This window comes from Bombina bombina, chromosome 12 (genome assembly GCF_027579735.1).
Source record: "Bombina bombina isolate aBomBom1 chromosome 12, aBomBom1.pri, whole genome shotgun sequence".
Taxonomy (NCBI): domain Eukaryota; kingdom Metazoa; phylum Chordata; class Amphibia; order Anura; family Bombinatoridae; genus Bombina; species Bombina bombina.
The window spans coordinates 93,832,759-93,851,263 of record NC_069510.1 but is presented as its reverse complement, the minus strand read 5'-3'; the positions used below and the strand labels follow the sequence as shown (position 1 = coordinate 93,851,263).

Sequence of the window (18,505 nt, the reverse complement as noted above, 5' to 3'; positions counted from 1 at the left end):
TTGGATGGTCTGACGCGGGGGGGAGGTGGAGAGGGTTTTCCTCCCCTCCCCTTTCTCCCCCCCCCCTTTTTTTTTTTTTTTTCTTCTCTCTTTCTTTTTGTGCGTCTTTGTTTATTTGAGAGTTTACTTGTTTTCTTATAGAAAGACCCCAGTTAAGTGTACAAACTTTATATTAAGGGGATCATCAATTTGCTGAGAGAAAGTGAAACTGCTGTTCTAATTGTTTTGATGTGTTCTACAATACGTTTTACCTGGCCCTGCGTGGCACAAAGAGGTTGAATTCATTTTGATTGTACACTTTGCTGGATATAAATAAATATTTTTTTTTTAAAAATTACATGCCCAATCTGAAACATGAATGTTTTTTTTGGACTTGACTGTCCCTTTAACCCCGGTTGCAAGGGGTTGAAAGCTGCTTCCACAGCTACATATATGAAGCCCATAGTGTTCTTTACAAAATACAGCCATACATGCCACAAACATCACTTTATAGGGTGAATACAAATAAATGCTGTTTTTATCTAAATACACAGATCTGTTACTTGCCCATGTTGGAATCAATCCCAAAATTAGCATTTAATGGTGCACCTCAGGCAGTAACTTATGAATGAATCAGTATGTGATTAACAGGAACGATTAGAATGCTATAGTTGTAAAGCTATTTATTGTGTAATTACGGTGGCCTAGAGAGATTTCTTGTTTACACAAAGCTAACAGCTGCGAGCCAGCAGTTTACATTTCTCTCTATGCAGAACCGTAAATATTCCAGATCGAAAACTGCACCATTTCGATCACAGCTTTCTCAGAATAATAATTGTGCTAAATAAATATACAGCCAACTTTTTCTTAAGCTTCTGTTTGCCCCTTGACTGATATATATTTAAAAAAAAAAAAAAGTATGTGTGTGACAGCCAGAGGTTTTTAAAAGGACATAAAACACCTAGGCCTAGATTTGGAGTTTTGCGTTAGCCGTCAAAACCAGCGTTAGAGGCTCCTAACGCTGGTTTTTACCGCCCGCTGGTATTTGGAGTCAGTCAGGAAAGGGTCTAACGCTCACTTTCCAGCCGCGACTTTTCCATACTGCAGATCCCCCTACGCCAATTGCGTAGCCTATCTTTTCAATGGGATCTTTCTAACGCCGGTATTTAGAGTCTTGGCTGAAGTGAGCGTTAGAAATCTAACGACAAAACTCCAGCCGCAGAAAAAAAACAGGAGTTAAGAGCTTTTTGGGCTAACGCCGGTTCATAAAGCTCTTAACTACTGTGCTCTACAGTACACTAGCACCCATAAACTACCTATGTACCCCTAAACCGAGGTCCCCCCACATCGCCGCCACTCAATTAAATTTTTTTAACCCCTAATCTGCCGACCGCACACCGCCGCCACCTACGTTATACTTATGTACCCCTAATCTGCTGCCCATAACACCGCCAACCCCTATATTATATTTATTAACCCCTAATCTGCCCCCCACAACGTCGCTGCCAGCTACCTACAATAATTAACCCCTAATCTGCCGACCGGACCTCACCGCTACTATAATAAAGTTATTAACCCCTAATGCGCCTCACTCCCGCCTCAATAACCCTATAATAAATATTATTAACCCCTAATCTGCCCTCCCTAACATCGCCGACACCTAACTTCAATTATTAACCCCTAATCTGCCGACCGGACCTCACCGCTACTCTAATAAATGTATTAACCCCTAAAGCTAAGTCTAACCCTAACACTAACACCCCCCTAAGTTAAATATAATTTAAATCTAACGAAAAAAATTAACTCTTATTAAATAAATTATTCCTATTTAAAGCTAAATACTTACCTGTAAAATAAACCCTAATATAGCTACAATATAACGAATAATTATATTGTAGCTATTTTAGGATTTATATTTATTTTACAGGCAACTTTGTAATTATTTTAACCAGGTACAATAGCTATTAAATAGTTAATAACTAATAGCTACCTAGTTAAAATAATTACAAAATTACCTGTAAAATAAATCCTAACCTAAGTTACAATTAAACCTAACACTACACTATCAATAAATTAAATAAAATACCTACAATTATCTACAATTAAACCTAACACTACACTATCAATAAATTAATTAAATACAATACCTACAAATAAATACAATTAAATAAACTAACTAAAGTACAAAAAATAAAAAAGAACTAAGTTACAAAAAATAAAAAAATATTTACAAACATTAGAAAAATATTACAACAATTTTAAACTAATTACACCTACTCTAAGCCCCCTAATAAAATAACAAAGCCCCCCAAAATAAAAAAAATGCCCTACCCTATTCTAAATTAAAAAAGTTCAAAGCTCTTTTACCTTACTAGCCCTGAAAAGGGCCATTTGCGGGGTATGCCCCAAAGAATTCAGCTCTTTTGCCTGTAAAAAAACCACATACAATACCCCCCCCCCAACATTACAACCCACCACCCACATACCCCTAATCTAACCCAAACCCCCCTTAAATAAACCTAACACTAAGCCCCTGAAGATCTTCCTACCTTATCTTCACCACGCCGGGTTCACCGAACTGTCCACCGAAGTCTTGATCCAAGCCTCCGAAGTCTTGATCCAAGCCCAAGCGGGGGCTGAAGAGTGACGTCCATCCTCCGGCTGAAGTCTTGATCCAAGCGGCAAATGAAGAAGTCCATCTTCGGGCAGAAGTCTTCATCCTATCCGGGCAGAAGAGTAGATCCGGACCGGCAAACATCTTCATCCAAGCCGCATCTTCTATGTTGTTCCATCCGATGACGAGCGGCTGATCTTGAAGACCTCCGGCACGGATCCATCCTCTTCGTTCGACGTCCAACTGAAGAATGAAGGTTCCTTTAAGGGACGTCATCCAAGATGGCGTCCCTCGAATTCCGATTGGCTGATAGGATTCTATCAGCCAATCGGAATTAAGGTAGGAAAATTCTGATTGGCTGATGGAATCAGCCAATCAGATTCAAGTTCAATCTGATTGGCTGATTGGATCAGCCAATCAGATTGAGCTCGCATTCTATTGGCTGTTCCGTTCAGCCAATAGAATGCGAGCTCAATCTGATTGGCTGATCCAATCAGCCAATCGGATTGAACTTGAATCTGATTGGCTGATTCCATCAGCCAATCAGAATTTTCCTACCTTAATTCCGATTGGCTGATAGAATCCTATCAGCCAATCGGAATTCGAGGGACGCCATCTTGGATGACGTCCCTTAAAGGAACCTTCATTCTTCAGTTGGACGTCGAACGAAGAGGATGGATCCGCGCCGGAGGTCTTCAAGATCAGCCGCTCGTTATTGGATGGAACAACATAGAAGATGCGGCTTGGATGAAGATGTTTGCCGGTCCGGATCTACTCTTCTGCCCGGATAGGATGAAGACTTCTGCCCGAAGATGGACTTCTTCATTTGCCGCTTGGATCAAGACTTCAGCCGGAGGATGGACGTCACTCTTCAGCCCCCGCTTGGGCTTGGATCAAGACTTCGGAGGCTTGGATCAAGACTTCGGTGGACGGATCGGTGAACCCGGCGTGGTGAAGATAAGGTAGGAAGATCTTCAGGGGCTTAGTGTTAGGTTTATTTAAGGGGGGTTTGGGTTAGATTAGGGGTATGTGGGTGGTGGGTTGTAATGTTGGGGGGGGGGTATTGTTTGTGTTTTTTTTTACAGGCAAAAGAGCTGAATTCTTTGGGGCATGCCCCGCAAATGGCCCTTTTCAGGGCTGGTAAGGTAAAAGAGCTTTGAACTTTTTTAATTTAGAATAGGGTAAGGCATTTTTTTTAATTTGGGGGGCTTTGTTATTTTATTAGGGGGCTTAGAGTAGGTGTAATTAGTTTAAAATTGTTGTAATATTTTTCTAATGTTTGTAAATATTTTTTTATTTTTTGTAACTTAGTTCTTTTTTATTTTTTGTACTTTAGTTAGTTTATTTAATTGTATTTATTTGTAGGTATTGTATTTAATTAATTTATTGATAGTGTAGTGTTAAGTTTAATTGTAACTTAGGTTAGGATTTATTTTACAGGTAATTTTGTAATTATTTTAACTAGGTAGCTATTAAATAGTTATTAACTATTTAATAGCTATTGTACCTGGTTAAAATAATTACAAAGTTGCCTGTAAAATAAATATAAATCCTAAAATAGCTACAATATAATTATTAGTTATATTGTAGCTATATTAGGGTTTATTTTACAGGTAAGTATTTATCTTTAAATAGGAATAATTTATTTAATAAGAGTTAATTTTAATTATATTTAACTTAGGGGGGTGTTAGTGTTAGGGTTAGACTTAGCTTTAGGGGTTAATACATTTATTAGAGTAGCGGTGAGGTCCGGTCGGCAGATTAGGGGTTAATAATTGAAGTTAGGTGTCGGCGATGTTAGGGAGGACAGATTAGGGGTTAATATTTCTTATAGGGTTATTGAGGCGGGAGTGAGGCGGATTAGGGGTTAATACATTTATTATAGTAGCGGTGAGGTCCGGTCGGCAGATTAGGGGTTAATAATTGTAGGTAGGTGGAGGCGTCGTTGGGGGCGGCAGATTAGGGGTTAATAAATATAATATAGGGGTCGGCGGTGTTAGGGGCAGCAGATTAGGGGTTCATAGGGATAACGTAGGTTGCGGCGGTGTACGGCGCGGCAGATTAGGGGTTAAAAAAAATATGCAGGTGTCAGCGATAGCGGGGGCGGCAGATTAGGGGTTAATAAGTGTAAGGTTAGGGGTGTTTAGACTCGGGGTACATGTTAGGGTGTTAGGTGCAGACTTAGGAAGTGTTTCCCCATAGGAAACAATGGGGCTGCGTTAGGAGCTGGACGCTGCTTTTTTGCAGGTGTTAGGTTTTTTTTCGGCTCAAAATGCCCCATTGTTTTCTATGGGGGGAATCGTGCACGAGCACGTTTTTTAAGCTGGCCGCGTCCGTAAGCACCGCTGGTATTGAGAGTTGCAGTGGCGGTAAATTATGCTATACGCTCCCTTTTTGGAGCCGAACGCAGCCCTTCTGTGAACTCTAAATACCAGCGGTATTTAAAAGGTGCGGCCAGAAAAAATCACGCGTAGCTAACGCACCCCTTTGGCCGCAAAACTCCAAATCTAGGCCCTATATTGTATAATATTTTATTTAAAGGTCTGAACTTAAAGTGATAGTAAATCCTAGCATTTGTGAAACGCTAGTATTTACCAGTGGAACAAATATAGGGAACTTTCAGTCATGAAGTATAAAATACTTCATGCTGTAAGTTTCTTTATTTGTCTGAAGTGTTTAGTGCGCTGAGCACTTCAGGCCTCTCATGGCAGAACACTTTTTTTTCAGTAAGGTGACGTTTCCACCTCTTAGCCAATAGCCGTGCGGGCCAGCTGGCATTATGACGGATAGCTAGCACGCTATTGGCTAAAATCACCTCAGTGATAAAACAGTGTTTTGCCATGGGCAGCCTGAGGTGCTCAGCGTGGAGAATGCTGCAAACAAGTAAAGAAACTTTCAGCATGAAGTATGTTATAATTCATGACTGAAAGTCTCTATTTGTTGCATTGGTAAATCCTGGAGTTTCAAAAACACTAGGATTTACTATCACTTTAATGCTGTAAATGTAAAAAACAGCAGTTGTATTTCTTTTCTGCATTTAAAAAAGACATTTTGTAACATGCAAACAGACATACACTTCCTGTTAGTTTCAATATCAAAAAGTCCAGTGTTCCGTTGAGAACTACAATTCCTTGAAAACTCCAATCTGACGACTGACGTCACTTCCGGTGAGTCTTTTATTCTCACTATTTGTTTTGTCTGTCTTGGGGGGAGCACAGCCAATCCTCTGGCATAAACCCAAGTAAAAGCGGAGGCAAAATAGATAGTGAAGATAGGCGATTGCCGTGCCCATCTGATTGGTTGTGAATCTTGTCACTCACTGAGACACGGACCAAACAGATGTATGGAATCACCGGAAGTGACGTCAGATTGGAGTTTTCGATGTATAGGAGTTCTCGATAGAACACCAGCATAGATAAATATTTGTAATATGTTAATACTCTTTTATATGCATGATAGCAGTTTTACAGCTCACATAAAGTGGTAAACTACTCTCATGTGCTGTACACAGTATTAGTGCTGTGTTATAAATGCAGGTGGCAAAAGCTTTTCTGCAAATCTTGTTTTAAGCTAAGGAGCCCGTGGAACAACGTCCTCAGTAATGGTCACATGATCACTAGGTAGAGGCACTATTGTGAAATGGCGCAAATTAAAGGGCTACTTATATACAGTATATATATATATCTATATATATATATATAAACAACCTTTTATATATGCTTTCTCTGTAACAAAACGATGGATTTTTATTCTATGGAATATCAAATATTAAAACATTCTTGTTTATATTATAATTCCCACTTTAGTGGCATTGCCTTCCCATACATGGTGCATATATTCTAAACTTTGGAATGTCCTCTATATATGTATTTACAGTTTCCAATACTTACAAATATACCATTTCACAACCCTTCTTTGTATTGTTTGTCCTTAGGACACAACAGGAGTGAAAACCAAAGACGTCACCAGGTCGTCCAGCAGTAAAAGGAATGCGGGAGACAAGCCCTTGACCAAAGCCGCAAAGGAAAAGCAATCGAAAGCTGAGAAACCCAAAAAGGAAACTAGCAAGTCCAAAGCAGCGGTACCACAACCGTCTCCGAGACCGAGAGTCCCTGCGCAGCAGCCGGTTGTCATACGAGGGGTCACATACTATAAGGCTGGCCGAGGGGATGACACAGAGATTGTCACCAGCCATCGAGGTGAGGGTGACAAATAGTTGTGGTTATCTGATGGGACAGTAATGTTTCTTGCCCAGAAATAAGTGTTTAAAGGGACAATATAGTAAAAAGAATGATATTTTAATCAATTGTGCTATGTGTTTCGACAAAGGGGTGAAACACATGGTTAAAATACTGTAGCGGCCCCACAAGGCACTGCTGGTCCAGAGCGGAAACTGACGCTTGCACAATCAGCAGCGTTAGTCACACACCTGGGTTGTGCCACCTGCAATGCTGATTGAGGCAGCTACACTTTCTGCTAGAGACCAGAAGTTCTCTGCAAGTACAGAGTGGTACTTCTACTATGTGTTTAAACCCACCTAGAGGTGCAGGGTCGTTGCTCTTAAAATGACATGCTCTAATGAATTAGAGCATGTGTTGTTTTTTACTATAATGACTCTTTAAAATAAAAATATAGGTTTCAGAAGAAGAATTGGGGAGGTAAGTTAAACTTCTAAAAAAGATATTTATGGTACTTTAAAGGACCACTCAATGCAGTAGGTTCATATAATTAACACGTGCATAATCAAAAGACAATGATTTAACACCAACTCTGAATTTCAAATAAGCAGTAGAATTTATTTTCTCACAAATTTAATTTTTTCTCCCATTTTCCGGCCCCCTGTATCATGTGACAGACATCAGCCAATCACAGACTAGTATACGTATACCCTGTGAGCTTGTGCACATGCTCAGTAGGATCTTGTTCCCCAGAAAGTGTGCATATAAAAAGACTGTGCAAAGTTTGATAATGGAAGTAAATTGGAAAGTGTCTTAAAAATGCTAAAGGGGACTTTATTGTTACCTTGGCTGTCCCTTTAATTCGGTATGCTTTAAGGGACATGAAACCCAAATGTTTTCTTTCATGATTCAGACACAGAATACAATTTTAAACACCTTAGCAATTCACTTCATTCTCTTGGTATCTTTTGTTGAAGGAGCAGCAATGCCCTACTGGAAGCCAGTTGAACACATCAGGTGAGACCATGGCATGAGGCATATATGTGCAGCCACCAATCAGCAGCTAGCTCCCAGTAGCGCATTGCTGTTCCTGAGCCTACCAAGGTGTGCCTTTCAACAAAGGATACCAAGAGAATGACGCAAATTAAATAACAGAAGAAAGAAACATTTTGGGTTTCACGTCCCTTTAAATGCTGCTTTTTCATGTGGATAATAAAACGTTTTGTTGAAAAGCATACCTAGGTAGGCTCAGGAGCACTACTGAGAGCTAGCTGCTGATTGGTTACTGCCTATAGAGGTCTCTTCTCATTGGCTCGCCTGATGTGTTCAGCTAGCTCCATGTAGTGCATTCAAAAAAAGATACCAAGAGAATGAAGCAAATTTGATATTAGAAGTAAAATGGAAAATAGTTTAAAATAACAAGCTCTGTCTAAATAATTAAAGTTGACCTTTTATTTGGAGTTTAATACCGTCAGCAAAGCTTATATGTAGCATTTATAAAATAACAAACATGTTAAATGTGTTTTATATGAAAAAGTAAAAACAAGAAAATATTTAAAGGGACATAATGCTCATATGCTAAATCACTTGAAACTGATGCAGCATAACTGTAAAAAGCTGACAGGAAAATATCACCTGAGCATCTCTATGTAAAAAAGGAAGATATTTTACCTCACAATCTCCTCAGCTCACCAAAGTAAGTGCTGTGTAAAACGTTATCTTTCAGTTACTGCTCAGCTGCAAGTAAAAAAAAAGAAAAAAAAAGAAGAAACGAACAGCAGCCAATCAGCATCAACAGTGCTGAGGTCATGAATTCTTTTACTGTGATCTCATGAGATTTCGCTTAACTCTCATGAGATTTCATAGTAAACTTCCTTAAACTGAATAGGGAAATAATATGAGTGTGCATGAGGCTTACTCCCTTGCCTGTCCCGGGACAGCCATACTGATTTGCTGCTTAAAGTCCTTTACAATGGGGTGTGAATACTTAGGACATTTTGAGGTAAAATATCTTCCTTTTTTACATAGAGATGCTCAGGTGATATTTTATGCTGCATCACATTCAAGTGTTTCAACATTTGGGTATTATGGCCCTTTAAACTAAAAAAAAATGCGTGTGTGTGCACCACTAATATTGCTGTATTAAAGTCACAGCTCCTGCACTTGTTCTGGCAGATAAGGAGAAACCTTTACAAGCCATGTATGAAAAAGTATGTTTATTTAGCACATGAATATAAATACATTTTTATAAAAGTGTTTCTTGTGCATGATACTGGCTATACTATAATTGACACACTAACTACATGTTACACTTCACATTAGCATGAAGTATACCAGTTGAATAATTATTTAAAGGTGCAGAGCAACCATATTTCTACCCAATCATCACCCTATATATATATATATATACCTCTGTTAACAAAGGACACCAAGAGAATGAAGCTAATTTGATAAAAGAAGTAAATTAGAAATTTGTATAAAAATTGTATGTTCTATTTAAATCATGAAAGAAAATGATTGGTTATCACGTCCCTTTAATGTCCAATTGCAAATGCATCACGCGTTTTCTCTTGCGAGACAGATCGCAGTAGGTTTCTTTGCAGAATTCATTAGCAATAACACAAGACGTTTCAGGGGGCGAAGTTATTTTATATTCCCAGATGTTTCCTAGCACTGGAGTCAGCTAGATCAGCACATTTTCTAATGTACATTCAGTATTGTCTAAAAAAAACTGGCATATCTCAGGTCACTTCTCCTCTGAATGCTAATCTGACTCCTCCACTGCAGGGCTCTAGTGGGGGGAACGGCTGTATGGGGCTACTGAGAGGGACCCCGCTAGTAGGGTTATCAGTAGAATGAAATACAATCTTATTTATACATTGCTGAGCAGCGAGACGTCCTGCTATCTGTAGACAAGAGATTGTGCACATCTGTCTATTCATTTCATGTACATTTATGGGCTAGTGCATTAAAGGGACAGTCTACTTTAAATTGTTATTGTCTTATAAGATAGATGATCCCTTTATTACCCATTCCCCAGTTTTACATAACCAACACGGTTATATTAATACACTTTTTACCTCTGTGATTATCTTGTATCTAAGCCTCTGCAGACTGCCCCCTTATCTCAGTTTTTTTGAAAGACTTGCATTTTAGCCAATCAGTGCTGACTCATAAATAATTGCACAGAAGTGAGCACAATGTTATCTATGTGGCACACAGGACTGTCTAGCTGTGAAAACTGTCAAAATGCACTGAGATAAGAGGCAGCCCTCAAGGGCTTAGAAATTGCCATATGAGCCTATCTAGGTTAAGCTTTCAACAAAAGAATACCAAGAGAACAAAGCAAATTTGATGATAAAAGTAAATTAGAAAGTTGTTTAAAATTGCATCCCCTATCTGAATCTTGAAAGTTGTATTTTGAGTGGACTGTCCCTTTATAGGAACATGAAAAACTAAATTAAAGGGACATAAAGGGGGGGGAAATCTTTCTAGTCAAATGTATTGCTGTTTTTGCAGTGTACGCACCTGTGAGTGCTTTGTGCACCAGCGCAGGAACACTGCATTTATCTTTGCACCAACAGTTCTGGTGCAATACCGCCCCCTGCAGATTCGCGGCCAATTGGCCGCTAGCAGGGGGTGTCAATCAACCCGATCGTATTGGATCGGGTTGATTTCCAGGGATGTCTGTCCGCCGCCTCAGAGCAGGTGGACAGGTTATGAAGCAGCGGTCTTTAGACCGCTGCTTCATAACTCGTGTTTCTGGCGAGTCTGAGGGCTCGCCAGAAATACGGAGCTTGATAAATATGCCCCTAAGTCTTCACTGACACAATAGTCAACACTGCCAGCTCACTGAGAAGTTGTGGTGTTTAAAGCGACATAAAACCCAAATATTTTTTTCATGATTCAAATAATCATACAAGTTTCCAAATGACTTCAATTTTGCTTCATTCTCTTTGTACCCCTTAAATTAGAGGCAGCGATCCACTACTTGGGAGCTAGCTGAACACATTGGTAAGCCAATGATCAGAGGTATATTTGTGCCGACACTAACCAGCAGCCAGCTCCTGAGCCTACCTCAGTATGCTTTTTAACAAAGGAAAACAATAGAACAAAGCAAATGAGATAATAGAAATAAATTGGCAAGTTGTTTAACATGTTATGCTCTATCTGGATCATAAAATATACACATAGCCCTTGTTTTACAACGGTTCAATTTACACCGTTTCAGAATAACAACCTTTTTTTCCAGTCATGTGACTGCTATTGAAAAGCATTGAGAAGCAGTGCATTTATTAAAATAGCCAGTAGGTGGAGCTGTCCTCTTGTGTTGCAGCAAAGCCAAGCAAGTTGAAATTAATCAGTTTAACCAGACCTGAGCTATCGAGCAGATTTCAAAGGAACAATATCTTCCTGTCTATAAATCAGTCCAGATTGGAATGCATAGAAAGAACAGTTTGCAGAAAAATACAAGTGAAGTCTGTGTTGTGTGATTATTTTATTAGGTTTAAAATGCTGTTTAGCAAATATTTTTGTTCATTTAACTTAGTTTAATTATATATTCTGTGTTGTGTGATTATTTTATTAGGTTTATAATGCTGTTTAGCATTTAAAGTCTTAATTTCAAAGCTTTAAAAATAATGTATTAGGTGTTACTTATGCCAATTTTGAGAGGGGCCTGGAACCTAACTCCCTCACTTCCCATTGACTTACATTATAAACTGGGTTTCAATTTACAACGGTTTCGATTTACAGCCAATCCTTCTGGAACCTAACCCCGGCGTAAACTGAGGGCTACCTGTATATATATTTTTTGTTTTATATCCCTTTAAATGTTGGTGCCACAGTAACAATTTTATCTAGAAGAATTGATTTTGCTATTGGAAGTATATTGCAACAATGTTTCTATTGAACAATGAAAAGCACTCGTCCACATTTCCTTTTTGAATATTGTGTCACTGTAAAATGTCATGATTCAGACACTGGGCTCCATGTACGAAGCAGCGAAAGCTGCTCCGGAGCCTTTGCGGGGCAGGTTCGCATATGCGAGCCTGCTTCCCGCAATGTAAGAAGCAGCGGTCATTAGACCGCTGCTTCTTACACCCTAAGTCACCTCTGAGGTGGCGAGGGAAAATCACAGAGAGCTCGCTCGCTCGCTCTCGGTGATTGACAGCCCCTTCAGTCGCGTGATTGGTCGCGCGAATAAAGAGGCGGGCATTACACACTCCGATGAGTGTGTAATGATACATACGGGCAAGCGGATCTACAGATCCGCTGTCCGTGTGTAGCGAAGGCGGGTGGACAGCTTTGCGAGTTGAGAAGCTGTCCGCCCGCCGCTTAGTACATAGAGCCCACTGGATGTAACTAATTAAAATAAAAAAATCCAGTATACTTTATATATAAAATGTACCTATTTCTCTTGATCTCTATTACTGAAAGAGCCACAAAACTGACAAATTAGGCAAGCTCTACTTAAAGTGAAGGTCAATTTCGATGAATCGGTGCCCGGTTTTTAATAATCTTATTAAAAACAAGGGCATTTTAATTCATCAACATTGACATTTCACTCGTTTTCTTCAAATACTTACCTTTTAATCCTGACAGCCGCTGCAGTGCTTTCTCCGCCCGTCGCAAGCCCTCTTCGCGGGTCCAAAATGACGAATCCGGCTTCCTCCAAAAACGGCGTTGCCTCAGGCCATGATTCCCCTGGGGGGGGGGGGAGCCGTGATTGGAGGATGACTGATCCGTCATTTCTAATGTATGAAGAGGCTTCCGACGGCCGGGGGAATTGCTGGAGCGGCTGTCAGAATTAAAAGGTACGTTTTTGAAGAAAACAAGTGAAATGTCAATTTTGATTAATTAAAGTGCCCTTGTTTTTAATAGGATTATTAAAAACCGGGCACTGATTCATCTAAATTGACCTTCACTTTAAAGCTTATTTCCGTTTTGAGTAGCGCTCACCTCATTTTTTCCATTTAGTGGCTATTTTCCTATGGCCATACTGGATAGAGATTATCTGTGGGGTAGCAATTATTGTCCAAATAAGATATTGTTGTTTGTTTAATTCTCTATTACTGAAACGCAGCCCCTTTCCACGTATTGAGCTCATTATGGCAGCAGTGTGTGCAACCAGGGTCATAACTATAGTGGTCTCAGAAGTCTCAATTGAGACCTGGCCTTCACATCTGTATCATCTGGCATCACTACAGGGGGCCTGGAGGGGCCCTTGCTCCCCCTACACCATGTCTGGCCCCTCTGTGCCTTGAGAATATGGCAGCAGAGTTTCCAAGATGGCCGCCACAGTGTTGTTGTACATAAAAACCTACCTCTGTGTTTGTATAGAAAGGCTAGGGAAGGATAACTCACAGCTGCAGAGAAACAGCTCCCCTATGTGCCTGTCAGCTAAGCCTCTGTTTATTGCAAACATAAAAGAGCCCAGTTACAATGAGGGGCCCTGCCACAGCCTTTGTACTGGGGCCCAGTAACAATATTAAACATATAGCTACCAAGATTCAGAGCTAAATTTTAACAAATGAGACCAAAACAGAAAAAAAATCCAATTTACATTTATTTTCACTTAAAGGGACATAAAACAAGTTGGGATAGAGACAAAATATAATAATATGTACTTTATTTACTTTACCTGCAAATTTATACTGCAGTGCCTCGCCATTAACCCTTTCTTTTTAGTTTCTGAATTGTAAAGCTCTAACTCCCCCCACACATTTCCTTCTATGGCTGTATCTATATCTATTGTTGTTTTGGTAGAATGTAAAAATGCATAGGGATTATCTGCTGGAGCTGCCTAGAAGCTGTGAACTCAGTTGAAATACAATGCCTGCGTCTAAACACTGATAAGGGGATGGAGTTGGCTGCTCCAGGCAGCTTAGCTATGTAATTAATTTTGCTTATTTTTGAAAATTATTTTACAATACTTGCCAGCAATTGTTAAACAATTTTTTATGCAAACTATTTTTAATTAATTAGCCCTTTTAGGATATGCACAGATCTCAACCTGTTTTATGTCCCTTTAACATAAGAACATATGGAATCAGGCTAAAAAGCACGTACAAGTCTTCAGCATTATATCTATAACATTGTTGCAAACATTGTTGCAAATACAGCTGCCATATAGTGGTTGGCACATGCATATGTTCTTAAGCCTACCTCATTATGCTCTTGTGGAAAGCAGCTATGATTTAACATAGGATACCAGGAGAATGAGGTACTTGTCATAATAAAAGTAAATTGGGATTTTGTTTATTAATTATCTGATTCATGAAAGTTTAATTTCAATTTTATTTTTATTTAATATGGTAGATTATCATAATCAACACATGCATTTCAAATGAGAAATAGATTTTTTTTCTAACAATTTTTAAAGTCGGTTCCATTTTCCTTCCCACTGACATGTGACAGCCATCAGCCAATCACAGAATGCATTTACATGTAAACTGTGAATTATTGCACATGCTCAGTAGGAGCTGTTTCCTCGGAAAGTGTGCAATTAAAACAATTCTGCACATTCAGATAACGGAAATGATTTAAAAAACTGTTTTGTAAACATAGTATAGTAAGTGACTTACAATTACAGGCAGGGAAAAATAGTAATTATATATATATATATATATATATATACTGTATATATACCCAGCTATAGATATATATCTGATTAAAAAGATAGAATAATTCTCGAAACATCACATTAATTAAAGTGGCGCCTTAAAAAATTCCTTAGAGTGCTTTGTATCATTTGTTTTCTACAGATATATATATATATATATATATATATATATATATATATATATATATATATATATATATATATATATATATATATATTTAAAAATACTAATAATATTTCAATTTCAACTTGTAATACACGGGAAAGTACTTGCTGGTCACGACCTGCGCTAACTTTAGAGCGCCACTTGTAATCTAGCCCATATCCAGCTAGCTCCCAGTTGATACTAAGGATATCAAGAAAATGAAGCAAATTTGATAATAGAAATAAATTGGAAAGCTGTTTAAATTTGTATGTTCTATCTGAATCATGAAAGAAATTTTTTTTATTTCATGTCCCTTAAATTTAAAATTATATTTGAGACAGCCTTAATAGTTTTTTCCCCTTGTGCTATAGACTGGGGAAGCTTTCTTTTCTGCATTGCACTCAAACCTATGAGACAGTTTCAAACATGCCCAAGGAATGCCTTATTTTACCCACTCGCTGACACTTCTGGACACGCTCTCAATAAAATAGGAGCTCATAATGTAGTTTGAATTTTTTTTTATTTATTTGTTTAATGCATGGATATACACACAGATATTAAACAGTAAATACAAGCTAGACATAATGACAAATTAAAAGCAAAGATTGGCATTAGAATAATATGTAGATGAGTTTATTTTCCCCCCCACAATTATACAAGTTTTTAAATTTGGAAGATATTAGTGTAAAGGTTTAGTTTCTATAAAGTACTTTAGTTTCTCCAAATCAGCCATGTTATAACTTAAGGGTTCAATTTATCTCTGTCTTCTGCTGAGGACAGATATACATAAGGCAATAATTAGAGTTTGCCAACAAGGCTGTGTGGAAACCAAAGGAACAAACAAAATGTATCGGCTGATGCCTTTTCTGCCCTTTTTTTGGCCAAGAAGCCACTTTTCATTTCGACGTGGTCACATTAGAGCATTTTTGTCTCTTTTCTGCACCCGACTGTATATAAAAGCACTTTTTTTTTTACTATGGGTCCAAAAAGTTCTCAGTGATCACAACCAATTTTAGAGAGACTTTTCAACACCTTTTCAAATTTGACACCTCAAGAAACTTGATAAAGCTTTGAAATAGCATTTTGGAAATATTTGCAACTATTTCATGACTATTTGGAAACAATCTATTATTTTGCACATCTCAACACTCTGAAATGACCACAGGAGACATTGTAGAGGTTTATTAACATACATGGTATAGATTCATTAAAGGGACATGATACCGAAATGTTGAAGCACTTGAAAGTGATGCAGCATAGTTGTAAAAAACTAGAAAATATCACCTGAACATCTCTATGTAAAAAAGGAAGATATTTTACCTCAAACTTTTCTCAGTAGCCACATCTCATTGTAAAGAGACTTTAAGCAACCTCCTCAAATTAATTAAGTTTACTATAAAATCTCACAAAATTTCAGTGGTCTCAGATACATACAATTATAGCTCACACAGCTCCTCTCAGATGGACAAGAGAACATCTCAGGCAAGAAGAGATCTCAGGCAAACTATAGGATGGAAAACAGTAGAAAACGTTCTGGTAAACAGGAGTAAGTCTCGTATAGACAAGGTTTGTAGTCTAATTCTCCATTTCTTGAATACCAGAGAACCTGACCTCATCATCACTTGTTTGGTCACTTAAGACCCGTCTTCGCTGAGGTGTTTAGACATTTCATGTTTGTTTTTTAGGAAACTGTGGCCAACACTAACATCTCTGTAAATCTAAACAGGACATCCCAAGTTCCTTGCATCCCATTAAATGAAGAAAAATAACACAAATAATACGTGTATCCAAGACAAACAATGGCTCATAAACTGACGGGCAAATGGTTGCTATTCATATTATTTTAAATATTTGGCTGCTAGTAAAGGCAACAACACACAAGGAACACAGCTTGTATCATCCAAGAAACTTGCACATAAAAATCATGGGGTCAAATACCTGCAATGTACTAAAGGCACTATATATATTATTGTTTAAAATAATCCCAGCTGGCGACAAGGAGTCCTTGGGGTGCCTGGGTTTATCATACACCCGCAAACTTTAAAGGTGCCAATTGTCTGGAATGTTCAAGGCAAACACATTTCTTTGCATGTCCAGTTCTCTTGCCAGAGACAAGAGAGGTAAAGACAGGGCTAATATTATTTTGAAAATGAAGATAAGAATAGATTGTAGAAGACAGGGCCCACCACCTGTGTTACCAGTTACTTTTGATATTTATCTTTGTCCTCATCTTTGCTAGCACCTCCTATATTTTATGTTCTAGAGGCACTTGAGTATTCCTAGTTATTGATGAGATATGGGGTAAGAATGGCACTTTATTGAGAAATATCATCATGTTTTCAGTGCTTGATCTCAGTTTTCATCTCAGTTTATTTATAACTCGTCTGTCAATATATCACCACTATCTAAATGACAAGTCACAGATGTCTTGTAATATTTAGAGAGCAATGACCCGAAGGCTCATTATAAAGACTGACATATTACTATGATGTTAATACAACATGGATGCTTTACTATAATTCTCAAAGTTAATTCAATCATTTTTCACTATACTTTTAACAATTTTTAACCATTTCTGAGCAGTACATGGCTGGTGATTGGTGGATACATATGTATGCCATTCCTAATTTGCTCACCGCCCAGCTATGTCCTTATACGGAGCATCAATGCATTACACTTTGTGTGTTTAACCTATTTGAATTTATTTTACATTTCTATGTTACTTTAAGAAGAACCAGCACAGGGGGTACTTGCCCACTTTGCTTCAGTGGCCAACAGTGCCCTAAGTAGAGGTCAGTGCTCATTAGCCAAACACCAGAATATAACAGACAAACATCATGTGTACAAATAGGTACTTTATGTGAGATTAAAGGTTGAATTTTGTTCCACTGGTATCTTGATGGAAATCAGAAACCATACATACCACATGCTTACTGAAGATCCATACTAGTCAGGACCAGGCATGTAACACTATTTAGCATTTCATTTTCATTCCTGATCTAAGAGGGGCCAGCTCATCACATTGCCAAGTGTATCTGCTTAGTCTGTAGTTGTTAAAAGATATTTATACTAACTGCTGCTATGAAGTTACAGCAAAGAGAGCTTTTACTTCTTACAAGTTGGAATGAACATCAGAAAATCATATAGCACCAATGTTCAAACGTCACTTTGTAGAGGAAACCCAATCATTTTGCACTGGCCAAATAGAATCCAGCTGTTTCCCATCTTCTATGTATCACATCAAACAGAAAGATCGCTTTATAGGCCCCTTCCTTTAAATTACATCCAGCCTCTTTCTATATTGCATATTTCACCCCTTCCTAACTGGTGTGTTGCAGAGACATTAAGACTCAACATATTGCCACAACATTGAGCTAGTTCAAAGCATTGGCAATTCCATTAGCTTGGAATAAATTTAGGACATTCCTGCCACCCCCAAGTAATTAAAGGGAATATAAACTGCCTCTTCAGATGGGGATAACATTTATGGAAAATAAATGATCTTGCCAAAGACATCTCTGTTGTTTTCATTAATGTTAAGTGGTAAACATGGTGGAATCATCAAGCATTACACCCCCTCAGTCCAACAATAGGACGACTTACACAGAACACAAACAACGACCTATAACGGTCACCAATTTTGTTCCATGTAACAATAAACTATCATTAGGAGATAAACCATAAAAAAAACATGTACACTAGATGTTAGACCAAGAAACCTTTATTATTCTCTTCCAGAATTTTGACTTGAAACATGAAACATCTACCAGAACTTTTCCTCCACCAGAACCTTATTAGGAACATCAACCCTCATCCAGAACTTTGACTAAGAACATTAAACCTCTATAAGAACCCTGACCAGGAACAACACACTGTCACCAAAATATTCTTAAGCAATATCAAATTCTCAAGAGCACTGTTACTAAGAACATGACATATTTGTAAAAACCTTGCCACATACGTAA

The 18,505-nt window shown here is 38.2% G+C and overlaps 1 protein-coding gene across 1 annotated transcript in view; it reads left to right on the top strand.

Annotated features, from left to right (window-relative positions):
* The window catches only part of OLFML2A (olfactomedin like 2A), a 91,813-nt gene that overhangs the window by 49,837 nt on the left and 23,471 nt on the right, over window positions 1–18,505 (top strand). The window contains exon 5 of the mRNA XM_053695828.1: window positions 6,528–6,792. Coding sequence (XP_053551803.1) covers window positions 6,528–6,792 — 265 coding nt within the window. The remainder of the gene's footprint in view (window positions 1–6,527; window positions 6,793–18,505) is intronic.